General features: G+C 38.3%; 1 protein-coding gene across 2 annotated transcripts in view; it reads left to right on the top strand.

Moving 5' to 3' along the window:
- The window catches only part of nup50 (nucleoporin 50), a 74,424-nt gene that overhangs the window by 31,035 nt on the left and 18,435 nt on the right, over positions 1-24,954 (top strand). For both annotated transcript variants that reach the window (XM_063058097.1, XM_063058096.1), the window contains 2 exons: positions 1,339-1,522; positions 9,211-9,840. In XM_063058097.1, the coding sequence (XP_062914167.1) occupies positions 1,339-1,522; positions 9,211-9,840 (814 nt within the window). The remainder of the gene's footprint in view (positions 1-1,338; positions 1,523-9,210; positions 9,841-24,954) is intronic.

Below are 24,954 nucleotides of genomic sequence, written 5' to 3'. Positions count from 1 at the left end.
TTCTGGTTCTGGAGAAGATGCCTTCATTGCCTTAGCTAGGTTGTGGTTGGGTCCATTCCTTTTACTATATTTGGTGCACAGAACCAATCCTTGGTCTGCTGGGAATGAATCAAATTGACCAAAAGTAAGTTCTTAGCAATTTGTTGAGATAGATCAACCACTTGGCATTTGTAGCTGAAGATGGTTAGAAATGATTTGGCTTTGTCTTTGCTACTGACAATAGTATATGCTATCGCTGTGGATGGGTTTTATTTCAACGCCTACCCCCTTCCGCTTTAATTGTCCACCATTTACAGTGGAATACTGTGTACAAGGCTTTGAATTGCTTTTCTGTCCACAATATGCAGGTTTTTTTTTGTTTGGTATGATTAGTTCTTTTGCTTTAGCTTTGCTAGATATCTTGGTTAGTTAGATCTGGTGCTTCCACCATTAAGTAACAGTTGAACCCCTGGCTGGATGGTGATGGTATGAGATTACACCCAATGGTATCATGTAATTGTGCTGCTACCACTGCTCACCCAGAGTATCTCGTAGGTGCCCAGATCTGAGCTGCAGGATTTCTTTTGGATTTCTTCCATTTTGCACTTTCTCACTTTGCATTGATTTTTATTCAAAAGTGGACTATTTGAGATTCGCGTTTAAATTGTAGCTTTGTTGTTAAGTAACTCGTATGTGTGTAATAATTTTAAAAGACTTGTTGAAATTTGTTGTAATTTTATTTATGGCTATATTTAAAGTATTTTTGTAGCTTAATTAGTTACATATTTTAAGGGCCTAAATATTTTGGTTAAGAATAATGAACACAAGGAATAAATGAGCGATTTCATCTATTCCAAGCGGTGTGATGATGCAGCTAGTAGAGCAGCTGCCTCAAAGCTCCAGGGGCCCTGTTTGACTCTTAACTTTTGGAGTTTGCACTCTGTTCCTGTGACGATATCAGTTCCTTCTTGCACCCTGTTCCTGTGACGATATCAGTTCCTTCTTGCACCCTAAAGATAGATTGGTTGGCCACAATAAACTGACCGAAGTGTGCAGATGAATAATGGAATCTGTGGAGATTTGACGACATTCAGAGCGAATAAAATGGGCTGGTGTAGTTGGCTGCTTGATGAGTGGCATGAGCTCAGTAGCCTGAATGACCCGTTTCCCTGCTGTATAACACTCAAATCAGTACCAAAATATTAATGCATTACAAACAAGAGAAAATTTGCAGGTGCTGGAAATCTGCATTAATGCATTAGGTGGCTTTTATGTCAAACGTGGACATCAAGTTGTTTTAGAACCTTGGGTTTTTATTTGAAAAGTCTACTAATCAATTATGTTTTCAAAATATTCCAGTGTGAAGGAGGTGGAATTTTCAAAGGATTTTCTGGCCTAGTGTCATCGACTGGAAATACTGGATTTGGAGCATTTGGCAATGGTTCTGGTTTCAAGCCTTTACGTGGGTTGTCCAATGGAAGTACTTCATCGTCCTCTTCAAAGCCTTCCCATAGTAGTGCTACAGATGTAAATAAATCTTTGGGTAAGTAGAATCAAGTATCATAACTGCTACATGTATTTTATTTGTAAGTATTCTTGATGTGCAGTGTTTTTCCTCCTCTTGCCATTTCACTACACATCTTTAGTTAGCTTAACCGATCTGCACTCCTAGAGTAGAGATAGGATCTTGCACATTGCCCACTGCAGCTGTGCCAGGTCCTTTGAATTATCTACTTAAACCTACTCTTGTTCCGGCCGGGGACTTCCGGGTCATCAAGGGAATGGCGGCGTAAGGAAAAGGTTTCTCGACAAAAAAGAAGGTAAACTGCCCCAAAATCGAATTTAGACAAATACTTAATATTGCATAACTATATTAATAAAAGGGACAAGGATGATGTCTAAGAACAAGAATAAAAAGTCCGCTCTGAAGACTGATAAACATAAAGAGATGCAGCAAGGTGAAGGGCCTAGCTCTCCCACGGCAAGCCAGATAATGAGGGGGAATCGGTGACTCTGTCTTTGATTCTCGGAGAGATTCGCGAGTTCCGACAAGATAACAGCAAACAGCTGGAAGATATTAAAGGAGAAATAGTAAAAACTAACTCGCGGATAGATGAAGCCGAAGCGAGGATTGTTGGAATTGAAGAGAAGCTACAAAATGCAGAGGAGGTGATAGCAGAAATGCTGAAGCTACAAGACCAACTCCAGTGGAAACTAATAGATCAAGAAGGCCGCTCGAGAAGGGAAAATGTGAGGATCTACGGAGTTCCCGAAGGAACCGAAGGTAAACCCGGATTGATGATTCCCTTCGTGGAGAAGCTGCTTAGAGAGAACCTTGATATACCGGCCGCAAAAGACCGACAGATAGAAAGGGCTCACTGCGCGTTGGCACCACAGCCTCCGGCAGGCGCCCAGCCCAGATCGATTCTGGTCAGATTTCTCAGTTACAGAACAAAGGAAGAGGTGCTTAAAAGAGCATGGCAAAAGAAAGGTTTCATGTGGAACAACTGTAAAATCAGTTTAGACCATGACTACGCACCGGGGATTCTTGCCAGACGGAAGGAATATACGGAAACACGGAGAGTCCTGAAGGAAAACAACATCAGATTCCAGACCCTGTATCCAGCTCGGCTGAGAGTCTTTTACGACGAAGGGACAAAAACTTACGCTACGGTGGAGGAGGCAACGTCGGACCTGGCGGACCGGGGACTACCTATTAAAGTTATCACCCAACCGGAGTCGCTACTGGAGAGGATTCGGCAGAAGTCGTGGCAGTCAGTGGGGCGAGGACGCTCCACACGAACCAGAGTGTCAAACTACAAGGAAAAGCTGCAAATATTCAGACGCGAATGTACAGAGAATACAGATTAATTAAGAGAAATGACTGAAAAGAGTAAATCGGACTTAAAAGTAAAATGAAAACTGGTAACTGAAAATAATCTAGGCGGAATAACTTGAATGATAGCAATATGGTCGAGACATAAATAGGAGAAAATTCTCTATGTTTATTCAAACTGCTGAGGGCCCTCTAACACAGGGTGAAGATAGAGGTTATCCCTCTGAACTGAGGCGGGTCGGTGCTCAGGCCTCACTGTGGGAAGTCGGGGAAATTTTTCAAATGTTATACGTTCAGAAATGTCTAGGGTGTGGTTATATGTCTTGGTTTACTGTTGAGAAGGGATTGCTTACTGTTTGGTTAGAAAAGGAGAGTGCTTTTTTTCTACTAGAGAAAAATGCAAACTGAATTGGTAAAAATAATTTCCTATAATGTTAATGGGGTTTTGAATCCAATTAAAAGAAATAAGATTGTCTAAATTGAAAAAAGAGAGGGCACAAATAGCTTTCCTCCAGGAAACACATATGAGCCAATCTGAACATGGAAAATTAAAAAGAATGGGCTTTAAGCATGTATTTTATTCATCATATAAATTGAGTCACAAAAGAGGGGTAGCTACTTTAATATCAAGTACTCTTAATTATGAACATATTTCAGAGACTCGAGACAAAGAAGGACGGTTTGTAAAAATCACAGGAAGTATAGAAGGTACAGAAATAACATTGCTGAATGTTTATGCTCCTCCAGGTAGTGAATGGTCATTTTATAGACACATTTTTGACCTAATGGTCAGTTCTTGAGGGGTAGTAATTTGTGGAGGGGATTTTAATATTAGATTAAATCCTATATTAGATTCTTCAAGAATAGTTACTCAGAATAAACCTCTGACTCGGAAAGTGAATTCATTGATGGAGGAGTTGGGAATTATAGATGTCTGGAGGGAATTACACCCTACTAGTAAAGATTATACATATTACTCTTTCCCTCATTCAGCCTATTCAAGGATAGACTATTTCTTTATCTTTAATACAGATAGACTCAGGATAAAAAACTGTAATATTGCAACAATTGATCTGTCGGATCATAGCCCAGTCTCTATGTCTCTAATCCTGGAAAGGAAAATGAGGAAAACACTATGGAGGCTAAACTCACATATACTTAATAACCCAAAAGTAATGGAGAGATTAGGGGGAGAAATCAAAGAATATCTAGACCTTAATGACACGGGAGAAACATCACCAGTGATTTTATGGGATACATTGAAAGCTGTACTGAGAGGGAAAATTATTTCCATTACTACTCACATGAAAAAAATCAATGCACAAAAATTAGCAGACCTTCAAGGAAAATTAAAACAACTTCAAGTTGGAGATAGCAACAAAAGTAATTCAAATCGAAAACAGGAAATTAGGAAATTGCAAAGTGAAATTGATGATATTTATACGTTGGAAACTCAAAGAAATTTTCTTTACCTGAGACAAAAGAATTATGAAGTAGGAGGTAAATCAGCTAGATTATTAGCATATAAATTACGAAAACAACAAGCAGACAATACAATTCATAAAATAAAGAATCCAAAGACAAAGCTTGTGGAGAGTACAATAGGGGAAATTCAAGAGAGTTTTGAAAAGTATTATCGAGAGCTGTACTCCCAACCCCGGGCCCCCAGTGAGCCCTATATAGACAGTGTATTGAATTTTTTTAGATCTACCTAAACTTACAGATGTACAAAATGAAAGTTTATTAGAACCAGTAACTGTCAAAGAACTGAACGTGGCCATCTCTAGGTTAAAGGCTGGAAAGTCCCCGGGTTCTGATGGGTTTACCTCAGAGTGGTACAAGTCCCTGAAGACACAGTTAGCCCCATTACTACTTAACACCTTTAATTGGATCTTGCAGAGAGGAGAAACTCCACCTTCCTGGAGAGAAGCGATTATTTCAGTTATTCCTAAAGAGGGTAAAGATAAACTAGAATGTGGCAATTATCGGCCAATTAGTGTTCTTAATTTAGATTACAAACTATTTACATCTATATTAGTGCACAGATTGGAAAAGCTTTTACCTGGCCTAATCCATTTAGACCAGACTGGATTTATTCAACAAAGACAAACGCAGGACAACATAAGGAGAACTCTGCACATATTAGAACAGGTTAATAAGAACGAGACAGAGACAATGGTAGTAGGATTGGACGCTGAGAAAGCTTTTGATTCGGTTAGTTGGGCATTCCTATACAGAGTGTTAGGAAGATTCGGCTTTCAAGAAAGGTTTATTAAAGTAATTCAGACTCTGTATGACAGCCCAACAGCCCGAATTAAGATAAATGGGGACCTCTCTGACTCCTTCATTTTAGAGAGAGGCACTAGACAGGGATGCCCAATTTCTCCTCTCCTTTTTGCGCTATATATTGAACCACTTGCCCAACTAATAAGACAGAGCAAAATCGTAAAAGGTATCAAGGTGGCAGGGATTGAACAGAAAGTGGCGTTATTCGCAGATGATGTTTTGGTCTATCTGAGTGAACCAGAAAAATCATTTATAGGATTGTTTACACTGTTGGATGACTTTGGGAAAATATCAGGTTATAAAATAAATGTAAAGAAAACGCAGGTTATGTCCCTAAATTATACACCATCCAAAAAATTGCAGGATACATACGATCTTAAGTGGGAAGCTAAATCATTAAAATATTTAGGAATAACCCTGCCGAAGGATCTTTCAACACCGTCACAGGTAAATTATGGGCCATTAATCTCAGAGATAAAAGCAGATATGCATAGATGGAATCTTATCCCCTTTTTAAGTTTAAATTCAAGGATAAATACTATAAAAATGAATATTCTTCCTCGGTTATTATATCTTTTCCGTACTTTACCAGTGGAGGTGGATGATAATCAATTCAGGGAATGGGACAAATGGATTTCCCGCTTCATTTGGCAAGGAAGGAAACCTAGAATTCGATATAACACCTTACAGTTAGGGAAGGAAAGAGGAGGTATGGTTCTTCCTTGCCTGAGAAATTATTTTTATGCCTCACAGATAACCCCTCTGTTATATTGGTGTAACAGGGAATATAAGGCTAGATGGAAGGAAATAGAATTTGGATTAGTTGACAGTTTTCCTCTTCAGGCCTCAATAGCTGACAAAGGATTGATGGCCCAGTTGGAAAAATTTAATAATGCTTGGATAAATCTTACATTAAAAGTATGGCAGAAGGTGGTTAATTCATGTGGAATTAATAACATGCTAAAACTCTTTAGATGGTGTGCATATGATACCGAATTCCTTCCCAACAGAGGAGATAAAAGATTTGAGCTATGGATAAAGAAAGGTCTTACAACCTACCTCTCATTTATAGATAAAAGAGTATTACAAAGTTTCCAAATCCTGCAGGACAAACATGGCCTAGAACATAATGACTTTTTTAGGTACCTTCAAATACGAAACTATGTTAACCAGAGTTGTAGATATACAGACCTATCAACAGTAGAATTAGAATTTTTCAAGATTCTGAATTCGGCTTGCAGTTTAATACCTAGTAAATCAGTTTCTCGCCTATATAATGCACTCTCCCATGCTAAAAATGTAAATACACTGTATATTAAAGCGAAGTGGGAGAAAGAAGCGGGGTTGGTACTTTCAGAGGAGGCTTGGGGGAAAATCTGCAGCTTTCAATGGTCCTCAACTAATTCTTTGACTTGGAGAGAACATTGTTGGAAAAACATTATAAGATACTTCAAGACCCCATATCAGGAAAAATATAAAGACACAAATGTGATGTGTTGGAGAAGGTGCGGCTCCAAGGAGGCAAATCATTTTCATATTTTCTGGGATTGCCCTAAATTAAGTCTATTTTGGGAAGGTATTCATAGAACATTAGTTAAGGTACTTAGGTCCCAGATACCTCTGAACTTTGAGACGCTCTATTTGGGGCATGTATTGTTCCTTGAACAGAAGGAAGATATAAAGTTGCTGCAGGCCCTCTTAGCGGCAAGTAAGAAATCAATCACTAGAAAATGGCTAAATCCAATACCACCTACATTAGAAGATTGGTACGAAATTACCTTGGAAATATTTAAAATGGAAAAGTTGACCTACTCCCTGAGAACTCAAAAAGAAACATTTTATCAAATCTGGAATAAATGGATTGAATATATAACCCCAATGCGAGCAGACTTTAGATGACTCTCCTAATGATTTATATTGCTCTTCTCATCAACACAGTAATATTGCTAACGTAAGCACCCCTAGTCTAAATGTTTGTTGTTGTTTTTTTTTGGAAAATAGAGAATTAACACAAGTAAAGGGAAAGATTTGGGAAAGGGATAAAAAAAAATGAAAAAATTAAGTAAATAAGTACATATAGGGATTGGATAATTATGTCTGCGGGCAGGAACAAGCACGAACAAATTGGGATATAAACACCTACAATGGTTGGTATATAGGCTTGTATGCAACATTTTGGACCAGTGGAAATGGTCCAGAAGGGTTGTATGGAAACTATTATTACCATTTTTCTTAACAACTAATTTCATTACTTAGCCTAATAGGTTAGATTTACCACAGTACATAATTATCTATTTAAATGTTTATTTTGCTTTTATATCATCTCAATGTGTACTTAAGAATGTATAAATAATTGTAGTTTTATACATATAAAAAAATGGAAAAGGTTATATGTGTGAAAAAAGTACATGATAATTGTGAACTCCTTATCCAAATAAAAATAAAATTTAAAAAAAACCTACTCTTGTTCCTTCTACTCCTCTTGGCCCTGAAAATTCAGATTAACTATTTATCCAATTTCTTTTTGAAAGTTCATATTGAATGTAATTCGGCCACCTTTTTTGGCATGTATTCTAGATCATAGTCACTTATTGCATAGTTTTCTCTCCTGTTAACTTTTAAAATTATCAGCACTTCTGCCAGTGCAAATGTATTTTTTCTATTTCTTTAAGTTAGGAACCTTTAAATCTCACCTTAATATTTACTTCAAAGAGGAATGATGCTAGCTACTCTGTTCTCTCTACTGAGAGTACATGCTCATCTTCCTTATCTCAGGCCATTCCATATATTTTGTCAGCAAAGTGCTTTGCAGCATAGTCACTATTGTAGCATGCTTGACAACTGTTTCTGAGACAGTCAGTTTTTGGACTGAACAGAGTGAAAAGTTGAGGATTATTATATGATGCTCAAGTGAGTATCCTCAAATGCTCAAGTGAAGTTTCCAGTTCCACTTAATTGATGTACTTTGGACCAATTGAGCAAATCTACCAAATGGAAAATGATCATTTGTTCATGAATGGGCCTGATGACTCATGTTTCAGGTACAGATTTACTGTACTTTATCATTTCAACCTCTTTATTTTCATCTGAGTTGCTAACTGTGAAGCTGAAATCTACACCTGCACAATCCCATGTCAGGAAATGTTCTATTTTTAACCTTTTAAATTCAAAAAAGTAACTATCCACTCTCAAATCTTTTAACTGACTTTTCTATTATGTGATTCATGGAAAATCTCATTTTTAAAGTTATTGTGTGCAATATCCTGATGAATTGGCATTGTAACCCTCTTTAAAATTTCAATATCCTTATGGTAGTGTTGAACACTACATTACAGGAAGTTTTTGTGTTTTCGCATTTCAGTTTTGGCAATGGGTCATTAAACATTAGTCATTTTCTGAAAGAAGGCAGTTATTTTTGGGAAAAAAGCCTCCAACAACCTGAGGTAATATAATTGAGTGTTCTTTGTTATTAAAGCTATTTAGTATATTAATGTTCCTGTTTTACCTTGCTCATTGAAGATAAATTCAGTCTGTCAACCATTAGCCTGTTTTCCCCGTTTTAGCATCTCTGGTTGTCTTTTTTAAAAAAAAAATAGGCAGTGCTATTTTTGAATATTCAACTTTTGACAAACTTGGGGCCTGTGCCTAAATTATTGATTTTATACTTGCTTGAAATGTCTTTTGAAATTAAATTGTTGTGCTAGGATTCCTGTTAAATGACTAAATTCTTTTCGTATCATTACTTATGACATTACTTGAATACAATAATACGATTAATTGTAAAGGATACAGGCTTGAAAAAACACCTCAACAATTCTCATAACTTTCATCATTTTATGCTATGTGTTTTGATGAGTGGAAATTAGTTAAAGGAAAGTAAAGTTTGAATTGACTTGGTATTTCTGAGGCATTTTGTGCTTGTTTAAACAAATGTTATACTGCTATATCTATTGTACATTATAGAAACTGTGTCCCATCTGTATTTTTTGGTGGGCCCATGCTGTCATAGGAATTCCTCATCTGTCTGAAGACTGCTGAGAACTCCAAACAATTTAATAGGTTTTGTTTCACTGAACTTAATTAAACATTTAACTTGTTCCATTTCATAGGTTCTTTTCTGTCTAATGGCCCTCCACCAAACCCTTTGGCAAAAGGTGAAATAGGTACGAAAACAAATGGTATTAATCAGATTAACTCTGGGGATAAAGTGGGCTCCAGTGAGTACAACAGACAACTAGCAGCACTGAATTGTTCAGTCCGAGACTGGATCACCAAGCATGTCAATGAGAACCCACTCTGTGATTTGACCCCAATCTTCAGAGACTACGAGAAGCATTTGACAAGCATTGAACAGAAATATGGTAGCAGCTCTGACAGTGGCTCAGAGAGTGACACAAGCAGCAAGAGGCCAGAAATGCAATCTGTTAACACATTTGGTGTTAGCAAAACACCACAGGGAACAATCCCATCATCTTTATTCTCATCTGTCAAAAACAAGGATACTATTCCAGTCACTTCAGAAAAAAAATCTGAGACTGCAATGGGAAACAGTGGGAATATCAACTTGCTCTTTGGGAAAAACATGGAAAACTCTCCTTTAACTGGCTTCTCTTTCGGTGCTGGAACATCAGGCTCATTGTTTGGAAAAGATTTGAACCAGGAGAAGACTGTTGCTCCAACTTTTTCCTTCACAGCATCTGTAGAAAAAACGGAAGAAGTGAAAGGTATTGAGCATAAAGGTATGGGTAATGAATAATTACATTAAATATATTTTAAATTAAGGCTTGACGTCCTAAGGTATTGGTGTAAATAGAACCTTTGCTTAGCTGTAAAAACTCTACTCTCCTCCCAGTTTTTCATGAAAATTAATAGTTTTTAAGTTTCCAACATTTAAGATCATTATATATTTCTGCATCACAGTGGGCAAAAGAAGGCAAAGATGATTATAATTTTCATGGGCTTTAAGGATGGTATGTGTCAATTCATAAGCTTCTCATAAAGAAGTAACACAATGGGTAAAACCTTACATGGAGCTAGTCATCCACAAAAGTTCTGATTAATATTGGCATGCATTTAATAGAAGTTTTGCTGTCCTTAAGGGTACAGCATATGGTATAATCTGGTGTCTTCACATCTGCTGTTGTACAGAACAGAATGTAAAATTTGTTGTGTAGCTCTTATTGTGGCAGATGCTTTCAATTTCACTTATTAGTTTGTTATAAGGTCAGGTTATAAATATTATTCTCTTTTGATGTTTGGGACTTCTGACTTGTTTGAGATTCTTTTTAATCATGACCATCCCTGTTGACTGTTTCAGATTATCATTTTCATTTGCACTAGTGGACTATTTTTAATGGGCTGGTTAAATTAACTGTGGTTCTTTTTTCTTAAAAAAACATTCTTATAACTTGTATTTGCCTTAGTTTGCTCCCAAGCATGTAATTTCTGCTTCTTATTTATTTTCTTTTTGGACCCTTTTATCCATCTATGGTCTCACATCAGTGTTTGGTTATTGTTTTTAAGCCAGAAAGAATGCTTGTGTATTCTTTTGAATGCTGATTAAGATATACCCTAGTGTTACTAATTTTTTTTGTCAAAATTGTTTTATTTTTGTTTTCCTTACTTGTAGCTCAGAATTGCCTTTTCTCCAATCTGATATCTTATTTTCATCTCTTTGTTTCATTCTCAATTATCGTGTTAAATTCATTGTGTTGGATTAACATTGTCTAAAAGTACTTCTGGTCTGCTCTTGTGCATTAACAGGCATGTTTTCCGCTGTCTGCATACAAAAGGGGAGATGCTCACAAGGTGGCACGTCCATTTACATTTACCCATTGCTTAGCTCTTCTAGGCAAATAATTTTGGGATAGTCAGTTTCAGTGTTATCTTGAAATACAGCAGTTCACCTTCACATTGTTCTTCACATGAAACTGCTTTATGTAAAAAAAAATATATATTTCAGTCCAGGCATTCTGTTAGCCATGTCTCTCATTAATCTATATCTGGTTCCCCTCCATATACTTTTGCCTCCAGTTCCCCTGTTTTAATACAAACTCTGTGCATTGCTTTACAGGCAGTTCATCTAATTTTTAATAGCCATTCCTGTCAATTGATTTTTAACATCTTATTCTCCTGTTTGGTAATGCAGTTTCTTGCTATTTTATATCTTCCTTCAGTTTTTCAGTTTTATTTATATTCATGCTTTTAATTTATTATCGTTTGTCCAAGTTTAAAACCTTTGTCAACTCCGCATTTACCCTTTTTCAGTTCAGCGGGAGCCCGTCCCAAAAGTTTGACTCTGTTCTACTCCACAAGGAAGAGCTCATCATTCCCTCCTTAGCTCTTCAGTAATATATTAATTCTTCATTTGGTTCTATGCCAGTTGGTTGTTAGTTCAGATGGTGATTTATTAATGTTGAGATACTGCTTTTTAAATTTGCCATCTAAACCAAGATGCTACCTCAATAGGACCTACCTACACAGAATGTTTTTCACTCTTAAATTGTTTTTTGAATTGGGCAAGTCAGATCTTAGTGCAAAGCACTGATAAACAATCCTGTCAAGAAACTAACTGAGTAGTCATCTTAAAATATAATTGTAGGGAGTCTGTCTTGTCATCCAGGAAAAATATTTTTGCAAGTATTCTGTTCTTTAAAAACAAACACAAGTTCTTACCATCATGAAAAAATATCACCTTAAAGTTCAATGATGGCAGCATTTTTGTCTTTCAAATGAATCTTGATAGGTCAGAGGATTCCTTTAGTTGAGTCTGCTCTTATTTTTTTAATATGTATCAATGTACTAACTAGTTGAGTCACTTGACTCCTTTAGCCTGTTGCACCGTGACTCCTTATTTAAACAGGGATCCCCAGATCTACAGTGTCCCACAAGAGGAAACATCCTGTACTAATCCACCCTTCAGGGTCTTGTGTTTTAATCAAGTCCCCTCTCACCAGAGAGAAGCATGATTGATACAACACAACCCTGGATTCCAAATAGCAGTTTATGTTACTGTAGCCTTAAGTAAGCTTATTACTTGAAGCTGTCATTAAGGAAGAGATTGCAAAACACTTAGAAAGGAGTGGTTCCATTAGACAGACACAGTATAGATTCAGAAAGGGCAGGTCCTGTTTGACAAACTTACTGGAGTTCTTTGAGGACATAGTGAGTGCAGGGGATAGAGGGGAACAGGTGGATGTCGTATACTTGGATTTCCAGAAGGCGTTCAATGAGGTGCTGCACAAGAGACTTGTAAGTAAGATATGGATGCATGGAGTCGGAGGAAGTGTATTGGCATGGATAGTGGATTGGTTAACTGATAGAAGGCAGAGAGTTGGTATAAATGGGTGTTTCTCTGGTTAGCAGTCAGTGGTAAGTGGGGTGCCGCAGGGGTCGGTGCTGGGCCCGCAGCTGTTTACTATTTACATTGATGATTTGGAAGAGGAGACTCAGTGTCGCGTAGCAAAATTTGCTGATGACACTAAACTTAGTAGAAAAGCAAATTGTACAGAGGATGTGGAGAGTCTGCAGAGGGATATAGATACGTTAAGTAAGTGGGCCAAGGTCTGGCAGATGGAATTGCCAACGTTCGTAAATGCGAGATCAGCCACTTTGGAAGGAATAATAGAAGAGCAGATTATTATTTAAATAGTGAAAGATTGCAGCATGCTGTTGTGCAGAGGGACTTGGGAGTGCTTGTTCATGAATCGCAAAAAGTTGGCTTGCAGGTACGACACGTTATTAAGAAGGCAAACGGAATTTTGGCCTTCATTTCTAGAGGGACTGAATTCAAGAGTAGGGAGGTCATGCTGCAACTATACAGGGTACTGGTGAGGCCGCACCTGGAGTACTGTGTACAGTTCTGGTCTCCATACTGACTTTGGAGCCAGTGCAGAGGAGGTTCACCAGGTTGATTCCAGGGATGAAGGGTTAACCTACGAGCAGAGAATGAGTCGCCTGGGACTATACTCTCTGGAGTTCAGAAGAATGAGAGGGGATCTTATAGAACCATACAAAGTTTTGAAAGGGATAGATAAGATAGAAGTAGGAAAGTTGTTTCCTTTGGTAGGTGAGAGTAGAACTAGGGGACAATGCCTCAGGATTCAGGGGAGAAGATTTAAGACGGAGATGAGAAACTGTTTTTCCTAGAGAGTGGTGAATCTATGGAATTCTCTGCCCAGGGAAGCAGTTGAGGCTTCCTCACTAAATATATTCAAGAAACAGATGGATTTTTAAATAGTAGGGGAATTAAGGGTTATGGGGAAAAGGCAGGCAGATGGAGCTGAGTTTACAGACAGATCAGCCATGATCTTATTGAATGGTGGGGCAGATTTGATGGGCCGGATGGCCTAGTCCTGCTCATATTTCTTGTGTTCTTATGTTCTAATATTGTACATAGTACTCAAGATGTGATTCTACCAGGGTCCTATATAAATGAAGCAGAACCTCTCAACTTTTGTTTTCATTTCTCTTTGCAATGAAGGAATGCTTCCTGTACTTTGCCTGACTATTTCCTGGATCTGCATTCATGCTTTTTACTGTATATATCATGCACTAATATATGCAGTTCCCTCTACATTTCAGAGCCCTGCCATCTCACCAGTTAGCTTTCTCTTTTTTGTACCTACTAAATTCTTCACTTTCTCACATTATAGTTATGTACCAGATCTTTGCCTGCTTAATCTATATCTTCGTGACATCTATGTCCTTCTCACAACTTGCCAATCCTATGTCATTGGCAAATTTAGCAGCCAGCTTTTAGTACCTTTGTCCCAGTCATTTATTCCATCTTGCCAAACAGAAAAGATTTGTGCATACTCCCATTTCTATTCCATCCAATATGCCATTTCCTGTACTGTGAAATTTTATTTTCTAGTATAGTGTTTGAGGTGGCATTTTAACTGAAATGACTGAGAATCTTAGTACATTCATTATTCATTTTTATCTATGGCATTCCTATGTTACTTTATCCAAAAAACTCTTAACATGTCTTTTTCATAAAATCACAATGTTAATATTGCTTGATTATCTTGATTTTTTTTTTCCCTAAATGCTTTTCTATAATATCATTACTCAACCTCTAGTGTTTTTCCTGTGGCAGATGGTAAGCTAATTGGATTGTGCTTTCCTGTTTTCTGTCTCATTCCCTTTATGAACAGAAGAGTTACTGTTGTTATTTTGCAATCTAATGGAGGCTTCTCTAATCTCGGGAATTTTAGAAAATCAAAACCAACACGTTAGTTACCTTCCAACCACTTCTTTCAGAACCTATGATCTGCATCACAGAGGATTTGTTAGCCTACAGCTCCGAAATTTGGATACTACTTGCCTATTTACTTGATTGTAAATTTCCTCCTTTCCTTCTAAACCCAGTCTACAACTATTAGTAGCGAAGGCTGATGCAGAGTAACTGATTTATTTGCCATTTCCTTATTTTCATCTTCATTTTCAGTGTAACTTTCAAGATGATCATTGATACGTTCAAGTTCTTCGTAGGTCCTAACTTGTTGAAGCAGTGCAGTCATTTTATTTTTACTCCTGGTTGTTTCTGGGTTCTCCAAACTTGGATGCCTCAAACCACAGTGAGCAAAACAATGCTAAATTGTCCTGCTGGTTATTTCTTGCCAATTATTAGTGTCAAAAATCACCACTTTTTCAACAATATCTCTCTCCAGTTTGTAGTGTCTTAACAGCCACACAAGTACACGGGACTGATGTTAGTTAGAACCTGTTCAGAATTAGTACCACGTCCAATGTGGATGTGAAAACTGATTATGGTGTGCTCATGCTAACTTCCTAAATTATAGTTCTTGAATCTTGAATTGCTTGCATTGTGTCACTACTCCAAATCATTCCCATTATTTTTAGAAACTGTCTGGATTGATTACTCAATTTGCAATTATTTTAAAATTATTAAACTGTTATTCCTTATTGGAGGACCTGTTTGCATAGTGAAGTGGTAAAAATTGATCCAGTGGCATTTGTCCAAAAACATTTGATTCTTCCTAGTATTCTGCTTTCCTTCCTGTTCACAGATTTTTTTTGACACCTTGATATTTCGGCTTAAATCCAGTTTTTATGCGTTCATCAAATAGCAAGGTTGTTTCTGTGTTAAAAGAAATCAATAAACTGAAAATAGCAGACCAAAGAGCTTCGAGACAAAGAAAACAGAGTTAAAATTTTGTGATAAAAGCAGGATAATTCTGCAACTAGAGCAGAAGCAAACTGCTGAAGAAATTTTGGGTTTTTTTTGCTCCAGGTTCATCATCTGCAGACTTTTTTAAATTTTGCATTGATCTGAAACTGGGGTGCATGGTTTTGGTTTGTATAAGAGTTTGGGATGCAATTGAAGAATATTTACCTGAAAATGTGATTTGTACAAATTTATTAAGTGATTTTTGTATTCAATTTGTAAATTCATTTTAATGATAAAAGAAATCAATTATCTTTAAGAACAAATTGGATTAACTTGGCCTTACCTTGTTTCTTCAATTGTATTCCAACCTCCACACTCTGTTTTTAGTCAATGGATTAAAATCTTCACTAAGGAATTCAAAGCCTGAAACTTCATTGCTCAATCACCATCTTCTTTCCACCTTTTGATATTCTATTTGCAGAAATTACTACTTTTTCTTCTAGCCTCTTACTGATGCCCTGGAGTGAGTCAGAGACCCTGATCTTTCCTGATGCCTCTTTCTATTCAAAACTTCACACTGTTCTGTGGTGAAGTGCTGGGAAGCACGTTTTGAAGTGTTTTCCTTTTCTGAAAGTGTTCAGTAAGCGACTGAAAGCAAGTCAGGTTCTTATTTGCTTTATCAGAGTGTATTTTCTTCAAATGTTCAAGGAGCTTGGGCAGTTTCATTGTCTCATTTGAAAAATCTTTTTCTCATAACAGGCATATTGGCTGCTTTGCCATTATTACCATTTTCATTATGAATTAATAACCATGGTCATTGCCTATTGTTAAGTTCAACGTCAAGCGCTGCAATTAATAAAGGGGAAAGTTATCATGTCATCATAGCTCAGGCAAAACCTGACTATCCAAATGTACATAAAATGGGGCAGTGATTTCTTGGTTGGGCCGTAAACTAGAGAAATGCAGACGTGACCACTCAAAAGGGCAGTTTGTGACTTTACCCCATTGAAAACTGTACCCTGATTCACTGGAAATCATCACTGTGTGATTAGAGTTTAGGAATTGTACTAGGGAACACTGTACTACAGTAGTGAATGGCAATAATATGCAGGCCAGACCTGGAAATAGCACTATTTCTTCAGTCCAGATGTGTCATGATATGCCAATTACAGAGTGTCACATTGCTTTTTAACAACTACAATGCCCTTTGAGCCAAGTCTTGAGAGAGTGGTGGGTTAGTAACAGATGAAGTGATTATGTGATTGTAATCATTTATGAGCACTGAGGATCAAATGCTTATGATAAGTAATTCAATACTTAAGCCTGTAATCCCACAGCTGCCCCACTTGCCACTGAGCACCCCCCCCCCATCTTTATTGCTCCCTTAAGAACTCCCACCACCCCCGGGGGAGAGGGGCGTGATATCATCCACCTTGGGATCCACTGGTCCACAGGAGACCAAGCAACAGTGTGAGGTCTGAGAGGTTGACTTCTCAGCATAGCAAGGTTCTAATGGGGGTGACAACTTTCTTGGTGAATTGGCAGCTAGAAATCAATGGTTCAGAGATCCCGAAAGGACCTTGCCAATTTTTGCACTTTGACCTGAAACAACAGCACTACAGATAGATGTTTGAATTCCCTGTGTGGGAATTAGACAATCCTGTTCCTCCCTTATTGTTGTAAACATTTTCCAAAATATTTGGGCTTTTTAAAACAACTCATTATTGCCATTTTGTTGTGTACCAATTTTACTTCAGTTACTTATTTTGCTTTCTGTCTTTTGGATCTCTGTCTTTTCACCCTCACCTTACCTTTGCTTTAGTATCTTCTTAAAAGTTGATGAGATGATGAATAAAAATGCATGATGTTTGGGTTCCTGCAGCCATTCATTGTGAGAAATGGCTGTTTACTGAGGTTTGGAGGGTGTAGTGTTTTCATGATCACAGTATTAACATAGCAACTGGTTTCTGTTGTTTCATATATTTAAAAGAAGACTTCATTTCCTCCTGTTATTGGGAGATGTACTGAGATTAGGCAACTAGGTTCTTTGGAGACACATACAATTGAAGCCAATGATGAATTTAAAGGACAATTTTAATGTACAAATAAATGCACTTAATATTCTGTAAGAGATTACTTTAAGGCTTAGGAAGCCTGTATGTTGCCAGTTTGCCATCTTTTGAAGAGATTATGTATAAACATAACTGTAATTCGTGTAGGGATTTGTCTTTTTTTGAGAATTTACTCACACTTAGTATTCACACATTTTGGTAACCAATTGCAAAAATTGATTTTATAATTTTCTAATTCTTCTTGTCTCACAGTTTCAGAATGAGGCCAAAAAGTTTGCTATCAAAAGATAGAGCCAAACATTTTGTGAATGTCATATTCAGGCATCAGTCTATTTTTGTTATGAAAAATATGGTACATATGTAATTTGGGCGGGCTACATCCTAATTTGTGCTTTAATCAGGTACAATAAAGCATGGGCAAATATGTACTAAAAATGTGACCAGATATTTAAATAGGGCTATAATTTGCTAAATATTTTGAATATTCTGGTCATGATGTTGTTCATACCTGATGAAACACATTACTTTCAGAGATTATATGGCAAGTATTGAAACTTGCTGTATAAATTTGCTACTTCAGTGCTCATAATACAGTTCTTTATCAGAACTGTGACTAAGGGAGGAACACATTGAAATTATAGAAACTGGCCATAAGACAGAAAACAGTACCGATTACCTCTTGGGCAGAAGAATCAAAAGCCTGAAAGCATGTATTAGGGAAATCTTGTAACAGTGGAGTAGAGGCTGTCCTTGAGCTTGATGGTACAAGAGTGGCCCCCTAATTCAAGGTAGCCATCATAATCCAGGTGCTCAAGAGGGTGACAGCAACCTGCCTCAACGACTACTGTACTGTGGCATTGACCTCAACAATAATGCAGTGATTTGACTGGCTGGTCATGAATCGCATGAAATCCCATCACCCTGCCACACTGGACCCTTTCCAATTTGCTTATCGTTCAAATTGGTCCACTATAGCTTCTGCATTCCACGCTGTCCTGTCCCACCTGGAAAATGGTGCCTTATATGCCAGGATGCTGTTTACCAACTTCAGTTTGGCGTTTAATATGATCGTACCTCAGAAGCTGGTGGGCAAACTGTCCTCGCTGGGTCTCAACATCTCTTTGTAACTGAATCCTGGATTTCTTCACAGAAAGACCAGTCACTGTGTTGGCAGAAACCTCTCTAGCTCCATCATGCTGCGCTCCTAGGGCTGTGTGCTTAGCCTGCTGCTGGCACATGAAAGCACTGCTAGATCCAGTTCACATCGAATTATCAAGTTTGCTGATGACACAACAATGGTTGACCTCATCAACAACAACAATGACACAACATACAGAGAGGAGGTAGAGTAGCTGGTAGAATGTAGCGAGCCTCAACTTGAAGAAAACCAAATAGATGATTGCACCAAGTTTCTGAGAATACACATGATGCATGATCTCACCTCTGGTCAAGAAAGCACAGCATTGTCTCTACTTCCTGAGGAGAATGAGACAAGTGAGGCTTTATCCCACTCTCCCACCTGAATGGGACTTTCAGTGTTAGGTCAGCATAGATCAGGCTAATGTGCAGGCGCATATCAAAGTTAAGAATGAGGCATGTGCTGGAGCTTTTGAAAAACATTGACAAAGTAAATCCCTGGAGATGGATGGGATATGCCCCAGGTTACTATGGATGTGAGGGAAGGATGGTTGAGTCTTTTGATATTTTGTGCCCTTCCTGGCCACAGGAGTAATGCCAGAGATTGGGACGATGGCAGATGTTCCTTGTTGTTCCAAGAAAGTTAAAAGAATAATTCTGGGAAATGTAGACCTGTGAGCCTTGTGTCAGTGATAGGCAAACTAATGGAGAGGATTCTTAGGGACAAGATTTATGAGCATTTGGAGAAGCATTGTCTTATTAGGGATAGTTAGCATGCGAGTGGCAGGTCATGCCTCAAGAACCTAATTGAGTTTTTCAAGGAGCTGACAAAACAGTTAAAGGATGTGGTGTATATTGATTTTTAGTAAAGCATTTCACAAGGCTCCCATGGTAGGCTCATCCAGAAAGTCATGAGGATGTGGATCCATGTGTGGATTTGGAATTGGCTTTCTGACAAAAGGCAGTGGATGGTAGTAGATGGAACACCTTCTGCCTGGTTATCATTGACTAGTGGTGTTCCACAGGAATCTATTCTGGGCTCCTACACTTAGTGGTTTTTAATAAATGACTTGGATGAGGAAATGGGTGTGTCTGTAGGTTTATTTATTTAGATACAAAGGTTGGTGATGTTGTGCATAGTGTAGAAGGTTGTTATAGCGTATAGCAAAATACAGAGAGGATGCAGAGCTGAATGGAGAAATGGCTGATAGTCAGTCTGGAAAAGTGCAAAGTAATAAGCTCTGGAAAGTTAAACACGACAGCAGAGTACAAGGTTAATACAAGATTCTTAACCGTGTAGAGGAAGGAACAAAAAGGAGTGTGGTCCATAGATTTCTCAAAATTAAGGTGGTGTATGGTGTTTGACCTTCATTAGTCAGGAGATTGAGTTCAAGAGCTATCAGGTAGTATTGCAGCTCCATAAAAATGGTTAGGCCACTATTGGAGTATTGTGTTCATTTCTGGTTGTCTTATTATAGCAAAGATGTGGAAGCTTTAGAGAGGGTGCATGGGAGATCTACCAACACTCTGCCTAAATTAGAGAACATGTCTAGTAGGAAAGATTAGATTATGAGGACACGCAGTCCTCTTTTATTGTCATTTAGTAATGCATGCATTAAGAAATGATACAATATTCCTCCGGTGTGATATCACAAAAACACAGGACAGACCAAGACTGAAAAACTTAACAAAAACCAGATAATTATAACATATAGTACAACAGTGCAACAATACCATAACTTGATGAAGCATAGGCCATGGCACAGTAAAAAAGTTCAAAGTCTCTCGAATGTCCCATATCTCATGCAGACGGGAGAAGGAAGAAAACTCTCTCTGCCATGCCCGACCACAATCTGACTCTGAGTCGCCTCCGATCAGCCCTCCGACACCGAGTACCAAGCACCATCTCTATCCGAACGATTTGACCTCAGCCTCAGTTGCCAACAGCAGGCAAAGCCGGAGATTTTGGGGCCTTCCCTCCGGAAGATTCTCGATCACCCAGTATAGCGGCAGCGAACTGGCATTTCAGGAATTTCTCCAGATGTTCCCCTGTGCTTTCACGTCTGCCTCCATCAAATCAGAATTGTCCACGGCCCCTACTTAACAAATGCAATATCATTTTCACTGGAGAGCTGCGTGCGCGCGTCGCGCTGCCATCTCCTCCTCCTGCTGTTGAGCAAGCTAGAGCTTTTCTTTTTGGAATGACAGAGATTGAGAAGCATAAAGTAGACAGTGAGCCATTTCCCCCCCAGGGCAGCAATGGCCAACACCAGAGAATATAGTTTTAAGGTATCAGAGGAAAGTTTAGGGGAGATGGCAAAAGCAGGTTTTTATTATACTGAATGATAGGTGTCTGGAATATACTGCCGAGGTGATGGTAAAGGCTGACACAATAGGGGCATTTAAGAGACTCTTGGATATATACATGTGAGAAAGATGGAGGGTTTCAGGCTATGCAGGAAGAAGGCATAGATTGATTGTTGGATTAGATTTGTGGTATGTGCAGTTGCAAGAAGAAGTTTTTGAATCCTTTGCAGGTACCTGCTTTTCTGTATTAATTATTCAATTCGATTATTCATTATTTATTGCATCTTAAGTCACAATAAATAGACGAACACAATCTGCTTAAACTAATAACACAAACAATTGCACTTCTCATCAATAATGAGTACCATTTAAACAATCAAAGTCAAGGTTCAAAAAAGTATGTTAACTCTGGGGTAATGTCTTCTATGAAAACTATATAGAGTCAGGTGTTCCAATCAAGGAGATGAGATTGGAGTTGTGGGTTGTAGAGGTGCCCTGCCCTATATTTAAAAAAAGAGACACAAAGTCAGGTTATTGACTTAGCCTGCTCTTCTCAAGAAAGATCTTGTGTGCACCGTGCCTCAATCAGAGCAACTTTCAGAGGACCTTGGAAGAAGAATTGTAGAGATGCACCAAGCTGGAAAAGGCTACAGTAGCATTTCTGAAGACCTCAGTGTTCATTAGTCCAGAGTAAGAGAAATTGTCTACAAATGGAGGAATTTCAGTACCTTTGCTACTCTCCCTAGGAGACTCTGTCCTGCAAAGATCACACCGAGAGCATAAAGTGCAATGCTGAAGGAGGTGAAAAAGAACCCAGGGTTAACAGCAAAAGACCTGCAGAGCTCTTCAGAACTTGCTAAAGGGTCAGTTCATGTGTCCACTATAGGAAAAATACTGGACAAGAATGGTGTTCAACATTGGTGCTCGTCTCAGGTTTGCAAAAGACTACCTGGATGTTCCACAATATTTCCAGGACAATGTTCTTTCTTTTTTTTTTGCCGTGTGCGATGTTGGTGGGACGATGTCTTTTTCATGCCTTCACAAGGTGCCGAGAGAGAGAAACTGTGTGGAGTGCCACTCCTCACACAGACAATTCGCAGTATTTTTCCCTTTATTTTATGAGGTCGAGTTGCGATCTCGACACTCAACCCGGCATGGATGGAAAGCGTACTCGGGAGTGGACCCGATTGGGTTCGAACCCGGGAACCTCCGTTCCAGAGTCCGGCGCTGATGTCATTGCGCCACCAGCCGGCCCTCCAGGACAATGTTCTGTGGATTGATAAGACGAAAGTTGAACTTTTTGGCAGAAATGCACATCGTTATGTTTGGAGGGAAAAGGGCAGTGCCCACCAACACCAAAATCTCATCCCAACTGTGAAGGAGCATCATGATTTGGAGCTGCTTTGCTGCCTCAGGGCCTGGACAGCTTGCCATCATTGAGGGATCAATAAATTCAAAATAGTATCAAGATGTTTTACAGAAGGATGTCAGGGTAGCGGTCCACCATCTGAAGCTTAATAGAAGTTGGACGATCCAACAAGCTAATGTTGATCAATATCAGAATGGTTTTAAAAAGAAAAAAATTTGTGTTTTGGAATGGCCAAGTCAGTGTCCAGACCTTAACCCAATTGAGATGCTCTGGTATGACCTAAAGAGGACTGTTAGGTGCAAGGTATCCCAGAAATATTTGATGAACTGAAACAGTTTTGTATGGAGGAATGGTCTAAAATTCCTCGTCGCTGTTGTGCAAGTCTGATCAGCTACAGGAAATGTTTGGTGGAAGTTATTGCTGCTAAAGGAGGTTCTACCAGTTATTAAATACAAGGGTTCACATTTTTTCCAGCCCAGACTGTGAATGATTAAACCATGTGTTGAATAAAGACATGAAAAATACAATTGTTTGTGTGTTATTAGTTTAGGCAGATTGTGTTTGTCTATTATTGTGACTTAGATGAAGATCAGACCACATTTTGAGTAATTAATGCAGAAAAGCAGGTAATTGCTAATGTTACGTAACCGGCAACGATGAATATTAACCGAGACAGGTTATATAAAAACAACCAAACATTTATTAAACACGTATAAACGATAAGGAGAAAAAAAAAGGAAAACTTTAACCGGAGGTTAACAGGTATGCAGCTGTTCATCAGCTCCACTTGGCTCTGGTTCTAAAAGTGTTAAATGCGAAAACAGTTCTTAAAGCGATACAGTCAGATATAGTTCTTAAAGCGATAACTTCGAAAGTCCAACAGTTTTACACATTCAATTGGGAGAGACTTCTCTGGAGAAAGATTTCTTCCCGATGCACCTTTACTGCTGGTTTCGTCCACAGGATTCCCGATGCCGAAAATAAACAGTTTAAATCAACTGACCTTAAATTCCTTTTAGAGAGAGAGCACCTTCTTGCATGAACTCATTGCCCTATTGCAAGAGTTATCTCAATGCAGGTTCTCTCCAACGAAGACTCAATAAGGTCGATTCCTTATTGAACTGCCAAACGATGCCGACTTCTCTTGATCCTTCACTTCGATGAATTCTTCACTCTCCCTTCATCAAAACTGTCGGAATTGAGCAAATTGGCACTTCCAGCCACAAATTCCCAGTCCAAGTACAATAACTTGTAAGAGAACGCACCTTCCGTTTTGAAAACGAAACTGCGTCACAAAAACAAACACGCAACAGAAACGGAGGCACAACACTTTCTACCTGGAAATCTACAAACTCAAAAACCTACTGCGTCACCTGAGTTGACCCTTATGTAGTCATGGGGCACATGTCATCACGTGACCTCACATCGGCGGGAAAATCACATCAGGTGACCCCCCCAAAAGACCATTACATCATTCTCACAAAAAAAACAGACCTCCTTGAGCATGTAACACTAAGGGTTCACAAAATTTTTCTTGCAACTGTAAGTTGCACAATATTGTGAGCCAAAGGGCCTGTACTATTGTGTTGTAAAACAGTTTTTCACTCTACATTGTTATGTGTGGCAATAATACACAAATTTAACAATTTAGTTACCATTTTCACTGGGATCTGTACAGGCACCCTGAGTGTTCACTTGGACTTTGAAATTGAGAGCACAGTTTCAAATATTGTGTCTAACAACATATCGAGTGAGTTTATAATAGTGAATGGAAAAGAGAACTACAAGAGTGCAGGATGTCATTAGATGTGTGTTTTTAATTGCAAGTAAGCCTCCATACAGATCTGGTTGAAACATTTTAATAACAGGAGATCAATAAGAATATAAATAGAGTAAATGGAGAGGGTTTTAGAAGTGCAAATGAATATGCATCATTAAAAATAGCAACGAAGGTTAAGAAAGCAAAGTGATTGAAGATGGAGAATTAGGTTAGAATTAAAAATCAAAGGAGTCCATATTAGCTTTAACATTGATAATTAATCTACTATCAGTTATTATTTGGTGCAAATACTTCCATATCTGCACCATGTGTGTAGAGTTCCGTATCAAGTTCATACATTTATAGCCTGGCTCCTGTGTTTTAAGTCAGCCTGCTCCTATTGGAGAAGAGGTATTGGATAAATTAATAGTACTGAAAGCTAGCAGACCTCTTGGAACTGATGGTCTGAATCCTCAAATTCAAAAAGCAGTGTCTACTGAGGGAGTGAATCTAGGAAGGTCTATGCTGATTCGAAAATCACAAATACAAATCTCCATTCAAGAAAGGAAAAAGAGAGGGAGAGAGCATGGTGTTATAGGCTGTTTAGCATTGATGAATGAAATGGAAAATCTATTTCCTCTTTTCTCCAAATAAAGTCCATTGAAATCTTTGAACATAGAAGCAAGAACATTGTGTATTTGGATTTCCAAAAGATATTTAATAAAGTAGTAGATTTTAAAAAAACTCCAAAATAAGCTCTCATGGTATGAGGATAATATAGTATTGTTGTAGAAGAAACAATTATGGTAATGGCTCAATTTAAGTTAGCAGGCTGAATTAGTGGTGTCACATAGATCAGTGCTGGGGACACAAGAGACTGCAGATACTGGAATATGGGGATTTTAGACGAAAGGATCAAGTTTATTAAATATGAGTCTGCTAATAATGGAAAAGCAAAATGTGGGGAGGGCACAAAATTGCAAAACAGTGTATGCAGGTTAAGTGAAAAGGCAAAATATGGGCAATAACCACCAGCATTTTTTGTGTGCAAATATATAATGTGGGGAAATGTGC

This window comes from Mobula hypostoma, chromosome 9 (assembly GCF_963921235.1).
Source record: "Mobula hypostoma chromosome 9, sMobHyp1.1, whole genome shotgun sequence".
Taxonomy (NCBI): Eukaryota; Metazoa; Chordata; class Chondrichthyes; order Myliobatiformes; family Myliobatidae; genus Mobula; species Mobula hypostoma.
This window is presented reverse-complemented; position numbering and strand designations above follow the sequence as displayed.